This window comes from Terrapene carolina, unplaced genomic scaffold, assembly GCF_002925995.2.
Source record: "Terrapene carolina triunguis isolate 2854851 unplaced genomic scaffold, T_m_triunguis-2.0 Scaffold112, whole genome shotgun sequence".
Lineage (NCBI taxonomy): Eukaryota > Metazoa > Chordata > Testudines > Emydidae > Terrapene > Terrapene triunguis.
The window spans coordinates 6,348,763-6,362,587 of record NW_020664463.1 but is presented as its reverse complement, the minus strand read 5'-3'; the positions used below and the strand labels follow the sequence as shown (position 1 = coordinate 6,362,587).

The 13,825-nt window shown below is 41.4% G+C and overlaps 1 protein-coding gene across 2 annotated transcripts in view; it reads right to left on the bottom strand.

The window, feature by feature from the left end:
- SOX5 (SRY-box transcription factor 5) overlaps positions 1 to 13,825 on the bottom strand; it is a 267,225-nt gene that overhangs the window by 53,876 nt on the left and 199,524 nt on the right. For both annotated transcript variants that reach the window (XM_029911672.1, XM_024203263.3), the window contains exon 7: positions 12,235 to 12,381. In XM_029911672.1, coding sequence (XP_029767532.1) covers positions 12,235 to 12,381 — 147 coding nt within the window. The remainder of the gene's footprint in view (positions 1 to 12,234; positions 12,382 to 13,825) is intronic.

Here is a 13,825-nt window from a genome sequence, read left to right as displayed (position 1 = left end):
GTAGTATCACCACACTATTTCCCTTTCTTTTACATTACTTCATATTTTTCTCTGAAGCATTCAGGGGAGGAGGAAAAAAGCACTCTTTAAACACAACTTTAAGAAGCGTTTTGTGCCAGTTTTCCTATGGATATGTCATGTTGGGTCTGTCTGTCACTATGTAATTCCTATTGTCTCATGTTAGCTTGAAGTCGTGTAACACGATGTGACTGATTCATGACGTGGCATGTCACTCTCTGGCATGTCAGGTGAAAGGCTATGCAAATCCATGACTTACATATCTATACACACACAGCTCTTTAAAGTGTTTTGGGTTTTTTAGCTCTGTTTGCCTAGCAGGTGCTGACACATCCATTCAAAAAATTGAAAAATACTAAAAATTTACAAACCACTTAAGGTTTGTTATTCAAAGAGCTTTTCTGGATGATCCCAATAAACTGAATATCCCAATCCCCAGCATTCCTAAAACACAGACAAGATTTACCCTCCACACATTCCCAGTGTTGTGAGATACCTGCCCATCTTTAATAGATGTGTTTTCTAAGATCATCAGTCACAACGCTAGTCTATTTTGCACTTAAAATGCAATAGGAAATGAAAAAGACTAGAAACTCAAGCAGCCCATGAGAACCAAATGTATTAAACATTTGTGTATCGCACAACTAGCACATAAATACACATGACTGTGAACAAAAATCTATAGCTGGTTTTATATGTGGAGGAGGATCCTCAGAGCCCCTTGTTAAAATCTCACTACAAAACTGAATGGCAGGTTGTATCGATCTCTCGGCCTCTGATTGGAGTTACCCCTAGTCTGGATACTGCTAAATCCTTGCCATGGGGTACTGAGGGTCAGAAATATACTTCTGGAGAGCAAAGTTTATGCATTTGCAGTATTGCCAGTACCAAATGTTCAAAAATCATGAGTCAGGCCCCCCAAAATCATGAGATTGGCTTAAAAATCAAATCACGAGATTTTATTAAAACAATACATTTTGGAGGGTTTTATTTGTCTTCTGGTTTTTGAGCTTTTGGTATACACTTGGGTCCCCTTTTCAAGCTTTTCTCTGCAACCACGAGGCCTTGAAACTAACTTTAAAAAAAAAAAAAAGCTGAGATTCTCACATATTCACATGACTCCAGGAGTTGGGGCCTTAAATAAACTAAGAAGTTTCATAAGACTGATGATAAAATTGCAAGAGTTGGCAACACTGCAGCAATGCACCCAAGCTTCTGAGGAGAGTACTATTCTCCATTTTAACAAGGTCTACACAGTCTCTTTTTAAGTCTCTCTCACAAACATACCTCAATATTTCACATTACACAAACTGAATACTGTAGTATATTACAAGCAAAGTACTTTGCAATTTTTCTTTATGAAACAAAAAATATAAATACTGTATTTGCAGGAAAATGCATATAATATAATTTGGTGTTGCCTCCATCCTGGGTTATGGAAAAGTCTCTCTTTCAATGGGAAAACAAAGTAGATTTTCCGTATCTCAGATGCCTCGTCTCTGCAGGGACCCCCAGTTACTGGAGATTCTTCACAGGTTAAGGGGGGAAATATCTGTGAAGCCCCTTGTTAAAATATTAGCAGTGTAACAGTGTGATGATCTGAGAGCTATGCGCAGGAGAGGAATGCTTTACACTGTTAATAAAAAATTAATAATCCCTGATTGAAACATTGCAATATTTCCTTAAAAATAAGAGATGGGTACTGCTAAATAGGCGTCTTTCAGACTTAATTTAAACTGTTCTGCCTGAACATGGGGTCAGAAGGCCAAATGCAAACCTGGTACAGAGAGAGTGTATGCAAACTACTTCTCAGCAGACGGAGCAAGCAGCTTTTGGAAACTGGTTAAATGAACGATATTGGTGTCTAATCTAATGCCTATTCTAGTTAATACAAAAGCTCTCATTTGACTGGAATGGGCAATGGATCTCTAAACCCCTTGGAAATTCTCTTTTTGTGTTTAACAAAAGTTATAAGTTTGGTTAAAGGAAAATCCACGTGGGTGCTTTGTGGTTTTTTTATATACAGTGCCCATCACTGGAGAGTCAGTCTAGGGACCTTATCTGCTGTTATAAGTGAATGAAGAAATGAAACAGATGGTCCGATAGAACCTGCACTTGTGGAGTGGAAGGTTTATTGCCTGAGGCAGAGGGGCATCTAGATTCAGCCTCCCATACTCCTTCTCAGCCTGTCTCCTGGATCGTGAGGGGATTAAATGGCTGGAGTACCATTGCTTTATGAGTGGGGCAGTACGTGCTGCTGAAATGAAACATATTCTTTGCTGTAGGACATCTATGAGCTCAGTGTCTACACAAAGTAAACCTCTGTAATAAAGGACCAATGACCTTTGCTTGATAGGATTTTAATACAAAGAAACAAGCCAAATGTTAATGCAGGATATCCCAGCATTATACTGGTGCAGGGTATTTTTAATATCTACATTTAAGCTCAGATTTAGTATGTGGCCCTTAGGATGTGTACAGCCACTCTCAACAATTTGCAGTGGAGAAGAGAGAGATCATGCTCACCCTGAGTACCTTTTATGCTCTCCCTCCCCTCAACATGAACTTCATCCCTCTCTCCTCACTCCTGGTTCCTCCTCACCAACCAAATCAAGCCCTCCCACATCGGTAGCCTAGCTCTTCCCCCCAATCAAAACAACCCACTGCCTCGTTAGCTTTCCCCTAACACCTATATCACCAACCCCAAGAGCGGGCAACACTCTGACACTCTGCCCTATGAGCTCTGGAAGACACCACCCTCCATTGCCTTCTTATGCTTCTTGCCCACTTCTCCCACGTTGCTAGCCTCTCCTCCCTGCATGGAGTCACTTTTTGCTCTATTGTTGTATGCAGTGTTGTTGTAGCCACGTTGCCCCCAGGATATTAGAGACAAGGTGGGTGAGGTAATATCTTTTATTGGATCAACTCCTGTTGGTAAGAGAGAGAGAGAGACAAGCTTTCAGGTCCTGAAGAGAGGCTCTGTGTAAGCTCAAAAGCTTACATCTCTCACCAATGGAAGTTGGTCGCCCAATAAAAGATATTGCCTCCCCCACCTTGTTCTCTGTGTCAGTTGTTCTCTGCCCCTCGCCTGCCCTCTAACTCCTTCAATCCTTCTGTTAGTTTTTAGTTGGAAGGTTGGAGAGCCTGGAATTGGTAGCAAGGGAATGTAGTTAACCAAGAAGGCAGGGTGAGGGAGAGGAAAGGTGTTCCCAGGAGCGGACAGCAGGGTAAACCAAGACTAAGACCAGCCAAGCTGCACACTCACTCCTCACCCAGCCACACTTTCCAGCACCCTTTCTCCTGCCCTTCATGGCTCAGTCAACCTTGAAATTAGATGATCCCCAGGTGACTTCTTAGAGAGTTACCTAGGGGATAAAATACTGGCAAAGGATTGATGAAAACAGCAACACAACCACAAAAAGCCAATCCTTTCTCCATTTCATCATGTTGCCTCAGATTCCATGCTGTCCCCCCGTTATGCTTTAATGAAACTGGTAGGGCTGAATGGCAAGCTGGCCATGTCAGCTCAATTGCTGTCCTAGCAGCTGTAAAAAATTGTGAGGTTCCTTTTTCATTCAGTTTTATTTTATTTCTGTAAAATGCTGCTCTTCCTCTATCAGTTTTATGCACCAAATGGTATTCAGGGGGTTGGTAATCTGCTATACCACTTCTACAAAAAAAACAGAGATTGATCTGAAACAAAACACTGGATCCCAATGCCCTTGAACTCTGGGGAAGTCTGAATCCAGATCTGAACTTCATATTTTTAAAATGGGCCAAACAGAAACTTCAGATCCAAACATGCTCTTGAACTTTGGGCATATTTGGATCTGAATCTGTAGCTTAGGCCAATCGCTAGTAAAAACATAATGTGTCTGATTCATTTCTATTGTACTCCAGTTTAATGCTAGTGTAACCTTACTCATCTTAGTGGAAATCAGCTTAAATGATGTAACACAGTGGTAAGTCAGGCCCGGTATTTTTACAGCTCAGAGTGTCTTTGGTGCAGCAATGTGCTGTTACCCCATTTGGAGACTGGTTACATTCTTTAGCCTAATGCAAGTACAGCTGTTTGCAATAATTTCCTGACATCTTAATGCTTCGCGGTAAAGGAGAGTTTGGGGGAGCTGTCTGACCTCTTTACCAGCTCCTGAAAGCAGTAATACTAGGAACGATGTCATGGTTTCAAGCAATGCTGTCTGGTTAATGCTGTAGGGCCTTTTTCCACAAGGACAGAAACCCAGAAGAAACTCCCCCATTGTAGGAAAAGAAGGCAAAATGTGATGGGTCTTTCCTGGTTTGCACAAGCGAAGGAAGGCACTGATTGATATGGTAGGAACCTTAACAGGGTCATGCACATGGAACTTCCCCCTGTCATCTCCACTTTGCTTCACATCTGTGCAATCAGATGCCTAATTCTGAAGCCATATGTTTTAGAAAAGCAGGGCCTCACTTTAATTTTTGTCCCTTTTTTTTTTTTTTTTTTGCGGTAGCAGATTTCAAAGGGTTTCTCTCTCTCTCTCTCTCTCTCTGTGTATGTCTGTGTGTTTTGTTTTCTTCTGAGCTTGCATTAGTAAAAGAGCTGACTGCGCCTGACAGAGCTGGCTGTGCTTGAGAGTCAGGCTTCTGCCAAAGAGACATCATGATATTGGGAAACAGAGCTGGGAAGAGTTAACCTGAAAAGGAATCCTATGAGTCCCTCCATCTATTTAATTTATTTTTAGGGGTGGGGGGGCAGGAGGGGAAGGCACTGTGTAACCAGGGCCGGCTCCAGGCACCAGCTTCTCAAGCAGGTGCTTGGGGCAGCCGTTCCGGACAGGGGCGGCAGTTCCAGGTATTCAGCAGCAATTCGGCTGACGGTCCCTCACTCCGCCTGGGAGTGAAGGACCTCCCGCCGAATTGCTGCCGCAGATCGCGATCGCGGCTTTTTTTTTTTTTTTTTTTTTTTTTTGGTTTTGGCTGCTTGGGGCTGCCAAAACCCTGGAGCCGGCCCTGTGTGTAACTGCATTTTTGTTGTTGTTTTTTAAACTTTTTTTATTGTGCAGGAAAGACATTTTACTTTATAAGAGCATCATAAGTTCTATTCAGATATATAATTTCACTGTGCTTAAAAAATTGTGGTTAAAAATGTCAGTTTCTGTGCCTAGCTGTTTGCGTTTATTGTGTATATAGAGAAAAGGAATCGAGAGGAAAATACTATCAGTCATCCACAGTTCTTTCCACATATTTCATCTAAGCAACATGAGACAGTAAAGGAAAAGGTTTCCAGTTAAATGGACAGGTTGGCTACATGTTATCCATCAACAAATGGACATAAACACTACCTAAGAAGTACAGTAAGTGTCAAAGCTGGAAAGCAAGTGCCAGTCACTTGCTATGTATATATCACTTAATCTATAACATGAACTATTGTAGTGTATTAATGGTTTTACAGCTGTGTTCTAGCCCTGTTGGGTAGTTTGGGAAGGGCAGTAGGGAATGTGAGCCTTGAACAATTATCCTTTTGAACATGGCTTAAGTTCACTCTGGTTTAACTGTAGCATGGATAGGGGTAAATGCTGTTGCTCATTTTTGACCCAAATGTTTAGTCAAAGTTTGGGACCCTGGGGATGTTCCAGTTGGGGGTGGAAACTGATGATGGAATCTTGGATTTTCTTTAATGTAATCTTGTTTATTTATAAGGAATGTACAAGGTCCTGTTTCTCCAAATGCAGGAGGAACTACAAACAAAGGAACAGTTTCCTAGCTTACAGTCACAAACCTCTTTAGCCAACACCAGACCCCAAAAATTCTCTCTCTAGCATTTTCCAGATTTATTCACTGCTCTCATAGGTCTGCTATTTGACCTGCTTCTTTTTGCCACTGTCCCTCTCACTTTCTATTCTCTATTCACTCTCTCTCTAACACATGCACATGCGCACGCGCACACCCACACCCACCCACACCTGAGCAAAAATCATTCTCCCGACCCAATCTAAAACTCCTAGGCAGGTTCATTTAACCCTTTTGTCTTATGTGGGGGGAAGGGCGTTGTGATTAATTTATCCTGACCATTATGTTAACTAAAGTGGGAGGTCACACCCAATCTCAGAGAGGTCTGTGACTCATGCAGTCACCAGTACCTCTCAGCATAACATTATTCTATTCCAGTGCCAAAAATTCCACTGGATTCATTTACAGGGATTTCCAAACTAGTGGAATGGAAAAGGCTGTGTCCAGTCCAGAAATACATACAAATAAATAAATCCTGCAAACCTTCCAGATAACCATGCTGCAAACAAAGATCCAAAATTCTAATAGTAATGGAGTAACTCACATTTATACAGAGCCTTTCATTCCAAAAGATCCCTAATACTGTACATATTCTAAATAGGAATAGCTTCATTCACTGCTGAAATAGTCACCTTTGAGGCACAGCTCAGCAGCTGCTGAACACTTACATCAATACAGAGGTGTATGGTTGCCCTTAGTATACTTGCACTAAGGGGTTTAACTCAGTTCCAATCTTTCTCTTCTAGCACCATGCAGCAAAGTTGAAAACAGTTTGGCCCCATCTACATTAGCAACCAAACATTATCTACTCCAGCTGAGGGCCACAATGGGTCATCTTCCTAATGCAAACAGCCCCTTCATGTCTCTGATCTATCTCACAGGGTTGTTGTGAAGGACAATTTGTCGTTGTTTCCAAAATGCTTTCAAATAATGAGGTTAAAAGATGCGATAAATGGGAGAATGTTGATATTCTTCATTTGAATGAGCAGTGTATTCAGCATCTATAGAGTGAAATAAATTCCTTACTTCTAGCATGTTCAATCATGAAAGCCAAGACCATCACAAAACAGGAAAGCCCTATCTTAGGTGCAAAAAACCAGTCTTGCCACTCAACAGCTAAGCTACTGCAGTAGTTGGTGGTCTGATGGAAGAAGCAAACTAATGCCAAGGTATATGTTTGAATTAAAACTCCCATGTACAGAACACTAGACATTAAGATTCTGATTCTCTGCTATGTCTGAGCTGGGGTCACATGTAGTGGACAGGAGATGCTACAGCTAGCTGGTTGCGGCTTTCTGATTCAGGCCCACCCGGGCCATGTGTAAAATGGAGCGGGAGTGGTCCTAATCTAATTTACACTCCTGGCACAAGGTCTCATCTCCTTCATCCCACTTCCTCCTTCCCATTAAGCAGGGGGTGAGGATGTGACTGATACACCAGCTCAGTATCAACAGATATTCTCCCTACACTGGAGAACTGCCCAAGAGGAATCTCCAGACAGTTTAAGGCCAATTTGCACTGCATAAGAGAATCTGGCCCTAAATCTTTTGAAGTTGATTCTGGTTACAGGCACCAAGGCAGCTTTTTAATCCATTCTTTACTTGGGTGATCAGAGACCCAGACAATGAGAAAATAAAGTTCCATCCTCACTTAAGGATTCACACTGACATTTGTGTGGATATTTGCAGTTGAAGAGAATCTGATTGTGTATATCTAACTGGTTAGTGCTGTTTCTGGCTTATCTGAAACACATTTCCTTTCCTTGTCACAACTCCCAGGTGCTACTGCTGAGCAAATAGTAACATCACTGCCAGAAGTATTTGAAAAGAACAAAAACCATGATTTGGACTCTCTATTCTGTTGTCATTGATGGAGACACAACTCTGACTCGGGTTAGGGCTGGGGTCATAACAAGGTTAAAAGAAAAGCACCCAGGAATTCTCTCTTGTCACATTTCACACTGAATTGCTCTTGTTTTTTGCGGATGCTGCAGACAATGCACCATACTTTGTCAAGTATCAAGAGACATTTAGCTGCATTTACAAGCTACACTGAGCATAGGCGCCGACTCCGTGGGTGATCCGGGGCTGGATCACCCATTGGAAAAAAATAGCGGGTGCTCAGCACCCACCAGTGGGCCCTGCCGATTAGCTCCTCCCTCTCCCCCCCTAGGCCGCCCAGCACTGAACCTTACTTCTGCCTACCCTCACCCTCCCACTTATACCATAGCCATCTTGAATATCTGACTGAGCAGCATGAAAGTACTTGCAGAATCAGGGCCAAAACGTGCTTAAAACAGACTCTGGAAATCCAGCACAATTTGGCAGATTTAAGAGATAGTTGCCTTTCACAGGGGCTGTGGAGGAGGCCTTGGTAAATTTGAACAGTGTGATTAGCATGCCGGCTGTCACAAAAACTGCTAAAGGAGAAGCTGTGTTAAAATCCATTTCCGCAAGATACACACATTTTCTTTTGGATGTATTCCACGAGCTCTGTTTCTTAAATCAGTTTTTCTGGCAGACAGATTCCATTCTGGAAAAATGCATGACACCAGCTCAGTTTCCTGCTTGAAAACTCAACAGAATGCACAGCAGGACATAATGGTGTATGTCCTCCATGGTTTCCTAAAAGTCACACCACAAGAATCTGAGAAGTGAATTTGAACATTTGGGGATACAACTGTCGAAAGACAAGTGCAACACAGAAGATGGCAGGTTAGTCTGAATAGTCCAGTGCTCAAACACTGGTGAGGGCCACTGATAAAAGGCTTGCCAAAGTAGGAGTTGCCAAGGTCTTTGAGGGGTCTCAGTGATGTCTTCATGTCTTACTAGATTTAAAAGATGAACCTTGGCAAACTCCCCCTGATGTTTCTTAGCATATCTAGAGCCAGCAGTTGTTCCATCTGCTGCTGAGGCCGACTTTGAAGAATCCTTGCAAAGAGCAGTACAGTAACTGTAAATTTCTAGTCAAAGGAAAAAAAAACACGTCTTTTCAAAAGTGACCCAGATGTTTGCCACCACCTTGAAACACTCTCATATGGTGGGGCTGCCTCCTTGTCTATGAATACTTGAACATATTTCCAAAACTGTGCCAGTGTAAACTGTGGGCTGCAAATGGAGATTCAGCAAACAAAATCTCCTAAAAGCTTGTCCGAGGCACTAACTATTCATGTATGGAGACTTTACATACTGCATCTTAATGAGGCTTTTCCCCCAGAAAGACCACCATGATTCAACTTTATGAACCATGTTTCCTTTGGAAAAATTGGGTTGTGAATCTCAGATAGGTCTTCATTGGTAATAGCTGAAATAATGAGGTAACAGAAAGCGAATAGTGTTGTAAATGTTGGTGCAAACAAGGTTTGTAAAACCAAAGGAAGACCCATGCAGATACAAACTAAGGTGTATCACCATGTATAGTATACACAGTTTAAACATGTAGGATTCAGTTTCTGGTGCTATCACACATTCATCACTGTCTTCCTAGCTAAGCCTTTACCCAGCTTTAAAAGGTTCATTCTAATTAGTGTAGGCACTATAAAGATTTCTTTATCACTTAGTATTTTATATATATATATATATATATATATATATAAATAATTGTGTTCCTATGCTGAGTTCAAAGCTCAGTATAGCACTTGCACAACACCACAGGCAGGTCAGGTGACCTTTCTCCAATTCTCCTCTCCCTGGTGCTGAGGACAGACAAAGTGATATGTCTGTCATACGCCATTACCATTAGAACAGAATCTTGTTCTTTTATTACAACTGAACTCCGCCGGATTTCTCAGCAGGAATGCTAAGTGAAATCAATGTCTTGGGTTTCCAGGCTGAGCTTGGAGGTCACAGCCACTCTATCATTTCTCAGCATTATCCTTTCTCTCTCTCTCTGAGCCTCCAACTGGCACACAGCAGATTGAAAACAGCATGCATCAGAAGGCTCATGCTGCACAATTTTACAGCCTTTTGGAGCCCCCCCCCCCCCCCCCCTCCCCTGGGCCCCCCCCTTTTTTTTTTTTTTTTTTCCAATTTGCAAATAAGTTCTGTTTGTGTGCTTCCACAGAGTTGTGAGCCAAAGGCACTGGAACACCTATGAATAAGGAAAAGCAACAAAAGACAAGGAAGAACAAAGCTGATTTTGACAGCTGCCTGGAGGATGGTTTTGCCGACATTACCAGTCTGGTAGGCCTTATAATTCCATGAGCGCCACAACGTAAATACTGTCCCCCATCAGATCTCATCAGACATTCTGTTTGTGCCAGGTAGATCCCAAAACAACATCAGGATCTTAAGTGCAGTGGAATCTCTTTAACAAGCTGTTGGACGCATCATACAGAAAACCCTTGTAAAATGCACAAAAATCTCTTGTTAATCATACAAACAACTGTTTTTGAAAAAAAGCACATTGCCGGGGGGCCAAATGGCTTTATGATTGACAACTTTCCACTACATAAAAGAGATGTCCTTACGAAGGGAAAAACTTTGGGAAGTCAAAAAGTCTGCATCGAGAAGAGGAGAAAGTAAATGTATACCTCCAGGTTGATTCTGGGTCCTAAGCATTCCTTTCATTTTTTGACCATGTATCTCATTGAGCTGACAATGGCATTATTTATTTGGCAGGTTATTTTTAATCCGTACAGCTTTACTGTTAGGCTAAAAACTAAGATGCTACTGTCAATTCAAGGAATCTTTTCTGACATGATAAAGGAAGTGGACAGCATGCTAGAGGACACCGAAGGAAAGAAAGGACACATTTCATCAAGTTTTTCCTGTCACTTAAATGGGGATGCTTTTTACTCCTTTTCCTTGGCTAAATCCTTGCTAATTGTTTTACAATAACTAAGGTAGGCAGTGCCACTCCAAAATGTGACCAGTTTCCTTAGGCCACCTGAGAAATAAATTGACCACATCTTATTCTGGGCAGTGGATTTAATGAGTTGATCCTTGGTAAGATTATCTATATCAAAGATTAGATAATTTAGAGATACAAAGATTAGATAATTTAGAAATACAAGAGTGGAATTTTCAAAATCCTTTAAGGGATTTAGGAGCATGAATCCAATTTAAAAGCCAATGGGACTTGTGCTCCTAAGTCACCTAGGCCCTTTTGAAAATCCCAGCTACTATATTTTATTATATATCTATTATTTATACCTATCTCTATCCATATGTAGATATAGACACAAATGGTGGCCCTTATTCTGCAACCTCTGAGTTGTACTTATGCAAGTAGTCTCATTCAACATCACTGGAGTAGTTCCATTGAACACAGAACTTAATCTTGATTCATTAACACGATTGGTTCAGGTTTCTTACCATTCAGCTTAGGGTGGATAGGGATTGCTGAAACAGGCTCTACAATACATTAATGCTAACCCAAGAGAAAAGTAATCAAAAGATAAGGAAGCCATTTTCTTCATGGTCTTATGGTCCACTGTATTGTATGCATATCTGATTTAAATTGTTCAAAGTCACAGATGTTGATTTAGCAACAGAAAAAAAGATTTCTCTAATTTATTTAGTATGTTCATTTAACCTAGCTCACCTTGTCCAGGCAAAGAATATGGAGGGACAGAGTGATATAGGAGCTTGACAGTAAGGACAAGTATACTCAATTTACTCTGAGAAAATCTGATTTTGACTCTCAGCAACCAAATCCCCAACAAACAACTGCTGAGAAACAAAAGAATCTCAAATTAACATCACTTGGCCAATAGTCAAATGAAGTTTCAACATGTTATGTGGATGCGATGCATTCTGTGCCTTTGTCTTAGCTGTAGCCAACTTGCCAAACAACGGTGATGTTTTGAAGATTTGACTACAATTGCTAAACTGACCTTCGAAGAGAGCATAAATCTCATTCCCCAACCACCTCCAAATTACTCTGGGTAGACCCCTTCGTTATATAAATAAGATTAAAATATGTTCTGTGATACAACGGCCACCAATTGAGAGTCAGTCCTGCCATTGGATATGTACATAGGGTCCCCACTGATTTCAGTGCATGAACCCCAGGGCAGAATTTGGCTCTGGATGAGATGTCATGCTGCTATCATCTTTTGTTGCAGTACCACTTATATGGCTATGGATTAAAGGTTAGGGGGAAATAGTAGTTGTGTGCTAGAATGGGAGGCACGCAGCCTTAGTCTTTTGCACATTACCAAAGGATGGAAGAAATAATAACCTTGTGGCTCAGGCATTAGATGGAACTCAGGAGAGCTGCATTCCGTTCCCAGCTCTGTTACTGGCTTCCTCTGTGACCTTGGGCAAGTCACTTACTGTCACCATGCCTGAATTCTCCATCAGGTAAATGGGGATAAGAGTACTTCCCCTAGTTCATGATGAATCTGTAACCACCTGGGAGGTGCTCAGATATCATATTGACAGGGACCATGTAAATACTGAGAGAGCAACAAAAACCTGCTCCTTTAAAATGGCACCGTACCTTGCTTTTGGGTGGAGGACTGTTTGTGCTCTTGTCTGTGTGGATACTGGTAGGGGATACAGCCGCACCAAGGTTTCCTTGGGGGATGCCAGGTATCTTGCCTCCTGGAGACACTTGCATTGCAGCAAGCTGGGCAGCATACAACTGCTGTAAAGAAAAGACGGGAGAGAGAGAGAGAAAATGAAACATTGCCAACAAATTAAAACATCTTTCAAAAATTTCTCCTACTACAGATGCTGTAGTTTTTTCAGCCTTTTTTTTTTTTTAAGCTAGCTGTCACCTCAACTTTTGTGAGTCATTCCTCAGGGGAGGAATGACAGACGTCACATGTGATATGGCCTAGCTTCAGCGTGCGTCCAGAGATTCAAAACAAATAGCAATAGCCCAACTTCATGCCTTGCCTGAGCCAGTTGATCAATTGTTTTGCTTCCTGAAAGGACCTGACCATAAGAGCATCCCATCCCATCAATATTATATTAACACCCAGCCTGTGACATTTACCGTCATCATATTGTTCACTCTGCTAGTATGTTACATGCCTCTCCCTTACTGTGTGTGTGGCTTGCCAATTTTGACTGTAAGCTCTTTGGGGTAGGGACTCTTTGCTGCTTTGTGTTTACATAGCACCTAACACAATGAGGCACTGTTCTCAGGTGGTACTACTGTAATAAACTTTAATAAGAATAAATTATTATTTTGCATTATATTACAGTAGCAACTAGAGGCTCCAATCAAGATTGAGACCTCTTTGTGTTAGGTGCAGCAGAAACATATGGTAAGAATTAAAAAAAAAAGTTCTAAATATTAAAGGCCCTGAGCCATCAAGGGACTTAATGACATTTTAATTTTAAGCACTGAATAGTGACATCAAGATCATGTGTTTAAAGTTAAGCACCGGCTTAACTGCCTTGCTGTATTGGGGCCAAGAACTGAGAAGAAATAGGTAATCTGGCTGTGCATGCAACTCACAAAGAAGAGGAGAAAACAAACACCATGAGCAAGAAAAGCAGTGTGTGATACGACACAGATTGATTTATGTATAGAGGAGAACAAAAATGAATCTGGATAGAAGTCTTGATCGCTCAGGGAACTGTTTACAGGATAACAGAGTCGGTTTCAATATCAGGCCAGACCAAATCCACGGTGACCCGGTTTCGGGAGGACGTTCCAAGCAGGGCTCGGCAAAACAATGTTTAACAGCCCTCAATGGTGCAAAGATACTGTCTCTGGGTATGTGCACAAATATCACACAGAATATATATGCTCTGTAAAGAATATATGATGGTGTGGTCAAATGTGCAGGTTTCTTTGCCATGAGTTTAGGATGACTTATATGGCTCATGCATAGTGAAGATATGAGTGATCTATGCAAGTCATCCCAAACCTTGATATCTCACCACTATCATGCTTTTTCTGTATAGCTTTTCCGCCTGTACTTGTGTCCAGGCCTGTTCCTTTTATTTTTAAAAAAATCTAAGCTGCTTCTGCTCTTTTAAATTTAATTAATTCTGCCCCAAGTCCTTCCTTATTTCCTCTTCTCTCCTTTTCTTCTTTGGTTTAATATTCTTCTCACTTTTGTTTCTTTTAATTT